Here is an 8,426-nt window from a genome sequence, read left to right as displayed (position 1 = left end):
AGCAGGGCCAAGTGCAAGGTCCTACACCTGGGTTGGGGCAATCCCAAGCACAAGTACAGGCTGGGCAATGAGTGGATGGAAAGCAGCCCTGCAGAGAAGGATTTGAGGGGTGTTGGTAGATGAAAAACTGAACATAAGGCAGCAATGTGCACTTGGAGCCCAGAAAGACAACTGTATCCTGGGTTGCATCAAAAGAAGCATGGCCAGCAGGTCAACGGAGGTGATTCTTCCCCTCTGCTCTTGTGAGACCCTACCTGCACTCCTGTGTTCAGCTTTGGGGGCCCCAGTTTAAGAAACACATGGACCTATTACAGTGGGTCCACAGGACCATGAAGAAGATCAGAGGACTTGGGCATCTCCCCTATGAGCACAGGTTGATGGAGTTGGAGTTGTTTAGACTGGAGAAGAGAAGGCTCTGGGGAGACCTTAGAGTGGCCTTCCAGTGCTTAAAGGGGGCCTGCAGGAAAGCTGGGGAGGGACTGTTTATCAGAAAGTGCAGTGGTAGGATGATGGGTAACGGTTTCAAAATAAAAGGGGCTAAATTTAGATTAGATATTAAGATATTAGAAAGGAATTCTTTTCTGAGAGGGTGGTGAGACACTGGAACAGGTTGTCCAAAGAAGTTGTGGAAGGCCCATGTCTGGAAGTGTTCAGGGCCCGGCTGGATGGAGCTTTGAGCAATCTGGTCTAGCGGGAGGTGTCCTTGCCCATGGCAGAGGGGTTAAAACTAGATGGTCTTTAAGGTCCCTTCCAACCCAAACTATGCTGTGATTCTATGAAGGGATGTGAGAGTAAAGTCTCCCCTTTCTGCCATCAGCGAGCTCGTGTCAGCTGCCCCTGGACTGATAGCTTGAGACAGTTGTCCCAGACTGTTGGGATATCTGCTGCTGTTCCCAATGCCTTGTTTTGCACCTAGTAATTGTGAATGTCTAATAAAATACCTTTTGTGTTCTTTCTTTCCTATGGGCTTGTAGGGCCAGGAGGACTCAAGTCGAGGCTCTGATAACTCCAGCTATGATGAAGCTTTGTCCCCTACATCTCCAGGACCCCTGTCAGTAAGGGCTAGCCATGGAGAGAGGGACCTTGCGAACTCTAGTATCACCCCACCTTCCCCAGATCTACATGGCATCAATCCAGTCTTCCTGTCCAGCAATCCCAGTCGCTGGAGTGTGGAGGAAGTGTATGGGTTCATTGCATCACTGCAAGGTGAATTTAAGATCCTGTCCTGCACTCCTGTGATCTAGCAGCACGGAGAAATTCATTGTCTCTCTGGAAAGAAAGTGCTATCAGTGGTGCCTGGTGCTTTTATTATACTTGTGTACGTGTTTCTGAATTGGAGTAGGTCATTCAGATAGATGACTTACACTTCTTAAGTGTGTCCTTAGGCAGGCTGTGGAGTAGAGTGGGGAGGAGGGTTGATTAAATTCCTAGCTTGCTTTCTGTATCAGCCAGAGGCGCAAAGAGGGCATGCCCAAGGGACATGATGCCCAGGGCCACAACTGTATCTCAGTGCTGTTTCTGTTGGTTTCACAGGTTGCCAGGAGATTGCTGAGGAGTTTCGGTCACAGGAAATTGATGGCCAGGCCCTGTTGCTTCTGAAGGAAGAACACCTCATGAGTGCCATGAACATCAAGCTGGGACCAGCTCTCAAGATCTGTGCCAAGATCAATGTCCTCAAGGAGACCTAACAGCTCTGAAGCCAGATGTCTCACTTTTGCTCTGACCCCAGGGCAGCTGCCAGCTTTCGAGCATCCTGCTGGGGCGGGGAAGAATGGGACAGTTCCCTGTGGTCTTGCATTCAAGAATGAGAAGGAATTGAACTGACTGAAACTGCCATGCACAAGCCCATGTCTTGGTCTCTTAATGGTGCTACAAGGGGGAAGGAAAGCTCCCACCTGGGGCCTTGAAACATCTTTTCCTTCTTCCCAGTTTTGAGTATGCCTCTCCCGTATACCATGTAAAGACATGAAGCGGACTTCTGTCTTAGCAGATTTCTGAAAGGGAACTGCCCTCGCCCCTCTTTGTTACAGCAGGTCTGCTACATCTTAGGTTTGAAACTCACTGTGCCAGAACTTAAGGCATAGGAAGAGCTGGCCCCGACATGGTCATTGGGAGCAGCTGTGCTTGGGGCACTGAGGAAGGCAAACTAATAAATTCCAAGCGACAGAGGTGGACAAATGAGAGTTTGAGCAAAAGGGGCTGCTGCTGTTCCACTCTTGAAAAAAAAATACCTAGGCTGCTTATGAACTGGGTTTAATAGCCATTCCAGCATGCATACCAAACTTGAAGGCCTGTGGCAATAGGAGCTGCCTTAGCTTTACTGTCTCCTGTAGAGGTGCAGAGTGAAGATAAAGTGTTGTGGCAGCTATTCACTTCAGATGCCTCTCTCTGAACCAGAGGAGGATTTATCCTGAGTACTTATAACAAGGTGATGGGGAAATCAAAAGGGAGGGGGATTGTTTTTCATTAGGGAACCCTGCAGTGCTAGGTTTGTCTCCCCATTGTGCTAGGGCATAATTTACAGATCCAAAGCAGCCTCCAGAAGTGCCAAGGCTCTTCTTAAAATGGGCTGGGTTTTTGGTTTTTTGGGGTTTTTTTTTTTGTCTTCTCTTTTCAGTTTGTATTATTTTTGCGTCTGTCTTCATTATCCTCAGGAGAGCTTGTGGGATAGAGTTTTAAGTGAGCAGGATTGTATCGTCTGCTTCAGTTTTTGCTTTTGGTTGGTTTTTTTGCTATTGTAAAACAAATATTTTTCTTCCTCAGTTAAAAAAACCAACAACAAACACAAAACCACACCCTCCAATAACTAAATACTAATGACCTGATGCTACTCCTCCTTTCTAAGGAGTAGAATTATGTTATAGGCTGAGTCCCTCCTTTTTTTTAAGGACTAAATATGGTATTCTGAAGTTTTCTAACCAGATTACCAAAGGTGAAAACCTGGCCAGAGTTCTCTTCCAGAAGCACCTCTGCTACAATCAGGCAACAAACCTGAAGAAATTACACAAAGCATGAAGAGGTGGTGTTGCCTAGAAGCCAAATACCAGAAAGCAAGATGACTTTATAAACCACATGGCTCAGCTTTTTTTATTTTCACATTTCATGTGAATACTTGAATGAAATGTAAGACAGTTCTGTGTAGAAAGCACCTACTGTTGCAGGAAAGCTGTAGTGGCATGGGAGGAGGCCTAATAGCATAGGTAGGAAAACATTAGAGAAGGGGCTCTTTCTTGACCCACATCAGAGAAAGAGAGGAGGGGAAGTGCTTAACAGATGGATAAAATGTGGCAGCAGCTTCCTAGCCTTAGCTGTACTGTTAGACCTCACTTTAATGACGTCGTTGTTCCTGCAAGAGGAGACTTTGAAGGCTTCTCAAATGAAAATAGGCCCAAAGGAAGCTGCCCAAGCTTGTACCCTGCCAACACTTATCTGGTCTGTTGTAATTGGGGATGGGGCAGGGCCGGGGGCTTAGAACCCCTTAACAGGATTCAGCAGAGAAAAGCTGTCCTTAAAACTGTTTTATCCTTCACAGGCTGGGTGTGATAAAACTCCTGTTCAGTTTGACCCTTGGCAGGTGAGGCAGGCAGCTAACCTGCCTGCATCACTAGCTACTTCTGAGGACTGGATTTTATTTCAGTCAAATGGGAAGGCTTCACTTCTTCATGTTCAATGTTCTTAATAAAAAAACCAAAAAACCAAACTTGTTGAGGCTTTGCAGGTCTGGCTGCTTTTTAACGACCACCCCTCCCCCCCTCTCCTCCAACCTGAACATTTACCTGGCATTTGAGAAGCAAAACCTTCATCAAAAAGTGATTTTGATTTGCTGCAGAAAAATAGAGCATAGGAAATGTTTCCCATCCATAACTGCCTGAGCTTTTAAAGTTTCAGAAGATACATATATCCCTCCCTCTTAAACCCTAAGGGAACTGGAGTGATAGAAGGTGGCAGCAAAAAACGTACTAACAAGACATCTATTCTGGTAAGAGGACTTCAGGCACAAGGCACTGTACACTAAGGACCCTTCACACCTCTGCATAAGATGCTCTTGCACCAAAGAAAGCTCCTATCACAGCACAACAATTCACCAGGTTTTTTGGTCATTTTATTTTTTGAAAGTTGTGTTTTGTACAAAAAAAATTACCTTAAACACCATCATGAAAAAACAGTAACAGACTTGGTGACTTCCTATTTCTTCCATGTTATGAAAAAGATTGAGACCATAACAAAAGTCAAGAAAGCAGGAATTGCTTGCCCACTCTAAACCCACCAAGAAAGCAGGGACACCCCTTTTCCCTCAGTGTCACTGTTCAGACTGCTCTGGCAGTACTGAAAATACATGAACTTTGTACTCTGCTGTTAACAGTAGTGGCTTGCTTATTCAGTCTCTGCCCTCCAGACTGAGGACAGTTCTCTGCCATCCTACAACAGGGCAGAATGGGATTTGCTTAGAGTCTAGCCCCTCAAATAAAAAAACAAGGTGCCAAGTTCCTGAAGGTTCCCATTAAGCGCTACAACTCAGCTGTAGCTGCTTTTCACCTGGGTCCCAGGAGGTCTCTCTCTCTCCCAGCCAGTAGCAGCACATGAGTACCATCTTAAGACTGGTTTGCACCATGCCTAAGGGGACAGTGATATATGAAAGCTGACTGTGTAAGCGCAAGAGTCCCTTAGGTGGTTTTGAAGGTGTTAGCATTCTTATCCTTGGCTTCTATGGTTCCTTTTTAATAAAAATAAATTCCAGTAGCTTCATGGGAAAACCTTCTGCCAAACGGAACTTTTGGAGACGATGAAACTGCAATGCTGACAATGAGTGAGCTGCGTGGGCAGTCACCTCAGGAGGCTTGTAACAGATCTCGAAGTGGCAGCTGCCCATATCATTTTGTCTTGATACCAGTTTCAGCAGATGTTCCCTTTACTTAGCAGGACATCATTTCCTTTTGCTTCTCAACGACTGAGAAGACTGCGACAATATTTTGACTTAACTGGAAAGTCATGAGACTGTATTTAACTCCTCTGTGTTTTTTTTATCATTGCCCCTCTCCAGTCTGAGAAGAGGGCATGCATCCCTTTACATCTGTTGAAGGAAACCAGTGTGTACTCTTCAACACATTGCCATTACGAAAAGAAGTGCTAATGCCTCTTCCACCCCCACGGAGTCTGGCGTAGAGCACTCTGTGCAGGTTATGCTGGCAGAAACAGTGCAGAAGCTAGAAAAGCTGAAAATGCATTTAGAGAAAAATAATTCCAGTGTCTTACAGATCCTGAAAACCCTAGGGGGGGGAAAAAAAAACCCACAAAGACATAAAAAGGATCCCTCCTACAGTCTCAGCTGATTTAACCCATGGCCTCCTTTTCCTTCCCCTTTTCAGCAGACATCCATGGCCCTTTTTTTTCCTCACAGTGATTCATCTCCCACTCGTGCTCAGTGCTGAATGCTCAGAGTGCTCTCTTGCTGTCTTCTACCCAACTCTCAGCACTTCACTCCCTCCGAGCTCTGCTGTGTTTTTTAAATCCTAAAACAGCATTAGATTCCTAAGACATGCCATCAGGGACCAGTGTTGTTCACACCCAGGGACAGCCACGGGACTTGACACAGCAGAGACAGCAAAAGCAAACGGCGTAAAGAAAATCAGAAGTGAGAGAAAGAGAACTGGCTGGGAGGCACCCGGCTAAACAAGCACTGGGGAGATGGGGAGGAAAGAACTAGGTTTTCAACACTGATCACATTGGTAGCAAGTGGTCATCTCGTTCTTCTGACTCCTCCCCGAGCTGGTCATCACCCACACCTCGGTATGCAGCTGGCACATTTCGAGGCTTCGATCGGCAGACAAAGTCGCAGCCATCCTACAAGCACGGTATTGCAATGGAATCAGACCGTATGCAGTTGACTTAGCAACCAAAGCAAAGCAGTTTCTGTGATTTCTCTTCAGCTAAGGGGTTTAGCCTCTCTGCTATCTGGGACAGGTCCCCAAAACTGGTCTCAATCAGAGAAGCACACATGCAAACATCCTACTAGGTCCTGAAAGCTCTGGGCAGGCTGATTAACAGTGTGCAGTGACATCACCTGAGGTGAGTATGGGGGTAAATGGCACCACTTACAGTGACTGAGGGTTTCAGGGAGTCAAACACAAACACTCCACAGTCCCCAGCTTAACTTCCTACCTGGGAAGTGTTAACTATTGAAGAACGCGTGTTCTAGTTTGTTATGTAGCAGTGGCAGGGTATTGGCAGGGAATCAGTCTCAGCAAGGATTCAGAAACAGAGTACTCAAGAAAAAAACAACAAAAATGATACCCTCTTCTGCCTCGAAGTACACCATCCTGGTGGTAGGCCTAACCAAGAGACCCGGTCCATGAAGACAAGGCAGATGTCATTTTCTCCTGTCCTAACATAAGGACAGTTGGAAATATACATGGATTTTCACTCACCGCTACCAAATTGCCCAGATCTTGCCAGAAGGCAAAGTGCGGAAACTGCTCCACACCCTTTGCTCCCACTACAAGGCGCTGATAGAGGAAGCCACCAACAATGTAGACTGCAATCAGTGAAGCGAACCTGGAGGGCAGAATTACACATGAAAGCTGAGGAAATCCTACAGACAACCTTTTCTGAGCCAGCTACCTGCTTCAGATTGGTATTAGTGCAAGTAGCTGAGCACTGCTCAAGAACTGAGCTATAAACAGGGAGATCAGGCCCAGGAAGGTCCCCAGAACATTGTCCTGCTAGTATAAATCAGCAGCATTACATGAAGCAGTACTTCCAAGTGCAAACACAGAAAATGAGTCAAGATTCTTGAATTCCCAGCTCTGGCAAAGAGCTGTCATGCAATTTTAGGAAGTCACGTCTTCTGTGTTACGCTTTTCTGTAAATTAAGAAGGAGGATGCCTACAGGGAACAGAGCAGCTCCGAGGCATCAGAGCTTTTGTCCAAAAAGCTCAGAGGCACAGTAACATCTAATGGGGGCCCTGGATTGGAACATTACAATGATCTAGTCTAGTATAGCATTTTCTATGTTTCCAAATAACACTGGAGATTATGGCCCAGGCTCAAACAGCCCTTCCCACGACTCACGTGATCAGTAGAATGGAGCCAACACTGAGGTGGGAATCCTCAGCTGGACAAGCCACACTGCTGTCCATCTCAAAGAGGTAGAAACAGTCCTGCTCCTTTTCCCGCTATTCCGAAATAATGCTGAATGAGCTCTGCAATTTGGGAAAAGTTAAAGTCATGTGAAAATATGCCCAAGCATGCTGAACTTCACCAGAAGACAGTTTTATCACTGTTGGTGCAGGCAGGCAACAGACACTGGAGAACAGAAGAAAACCTTGCTGCCTCCTCAGAGCCCTTCTACTTCTAAACAACTGTTGGTCTGTCAGTCTCCTGCTCCTCTCCCACTTCATGTGTCACTCACCGCTGTAACTCCCCGCTTGCAAGAAATCATTATCACAGCTCTTCTCTTCTCACCGCTGCAGTGCCTGCCATATGAATCACCTCCTTTATAAATCAGCATGATCCAGTCACCTGCCAAGAGAGAAATAACACAGGCTGCAAATCCAGATCAGGAAGCAAAAGGCAGATGCTGAGTAAGAAAAGTATTGAGTGGGACCTTACTTCCATTGAAGACCTGGGTTTCATTGATTCTTCCTATCACTGTGGTCTTTCCATTCTGTCTATCTGTTTGCACCAGGCCACCAAAATTGTGCAAGGTGCTGTCGACCTCCCTGCACACCCTGAAATGGTAGATGTAGTTTTCCGTTTTGCCTTTCTCCACAGTCACGTTAAACCTGCAGCAGGGAGAGGACAGAACAGATAGCCCATGGGATTACAAAGAACAAGGCTCAGAGCAGTGAACACTTGAGACCTGCAAGGCAGTCTAACAGAAAAGCCCACTCTAGAGTCTGACTCCAAATCTTCCCCTTCCCTCGGCCTAAGGGCAGGCACTGTGCAGCCCCAAGGCCTGCAGAGTGTTGCACCATACCTCATTTGGCTTAGGGGCTCTAGTTTCTTCAGCAGGGCTCTTTCCATTTGTGACTCGCTGCTTTCATCGCCAATCACGTCGCAGCTCCTCTCTTTCAATTGTTCAGCCCCTACACTGACAGCAAGGGCCACAAAGACCACCAGCACAGCAGAGGTACGGCAAGGTGATGACATCCTGTGCACACACCACAGAGAACACAAAGGATTAGCTGCTTCAGTCCTCTGCAAACTAACTTCAGGGTCATGGAGTCAATGATTGGCCACTTCCTCAGTCCTGGCCACACAAAAGTCAGAATCTAGAAACATCTCACAGTTCCCAAGAGACACGAAACCTGAATCTATTGTATGGTCAAAGACAACTGACTGGGCCTGTTTGGGCTTCTTTTCTGAATTTTGCCTCAGGACCACAAAAAACTTTGCTGCAGAGCACATTAATTAGCATTGATGCAGTC

At 46.4% G+C, this 8,426-nt stretch overlaps 2 protein-coding genes across 2 annotated transcripts in view; one reads left to right on the top strand and one right to left on the bottom strand.

Annotated features, from left to right (window-relative positions):
- PHC1 (polyhomeotic homolog 1 (Drosophila)) overlaps positions 1-2,565 on the top strand; it is a 14,580-nt gene extending 12,015 nt beyond the window's left edge. The window contains exons 13-14 of the mRNA XM_009870486.1: positions 975-1,206; positions 1,534-2,565. Of these exons, the coding sequence (XP_009868788.1) occupies positions 975-1,206; positions 1,534-1,688 (387 nt within the window). The 3' untranslated portion in view covers positions 1,689-2,565. The remainder of the gene's footprint in view (positions 1-974; positions 1,207-1,533) is intronic.
- A 3,153-nt stretch (positions 2,566-5,718) lies between these two features.
- M6PR (mannose-6-phosphate receptor (cation dependent)) lies at positions 5,719-8,175 on the bottom strand. The gene is given in 6 exon segments (XM_009870485.1): positions 5,719-5,841; positions 6,426-6,552; positions 7,069-7,199; positions 7,409-7,518; positions 7,609-7,781; positions 7,976-8,175. Coding segments are annotated over 6 exon segments (837 nt in total). The 5' UTR covers positions 8,149-8,175.
- Between the last annotated feature and the right edge of the window lie 251 nt (positions 8,176-8,426).

Source organism: Apaloderma vittatum, unplaced genomic scaffold (genome assembly GCF_000703405.1).
Source record: "Apaloderma vittatum isolate BGI_N311 unplaced genomic scaffold, ASM70340v1 scaffold19635, whole genome shotgun sequence".
Taxonomy (NCBI): domain Eukaryota; kingdom Metazoa; phylum Chordata; class Aves; order Trogoniformes; family Trogonidae; genus Apaloderma; species Apaloderma vittatum.
Note: the sequence above shows the minus strand (reverse complement) of the source record. Positions and strands in the feature narration are given on the sequence as shown.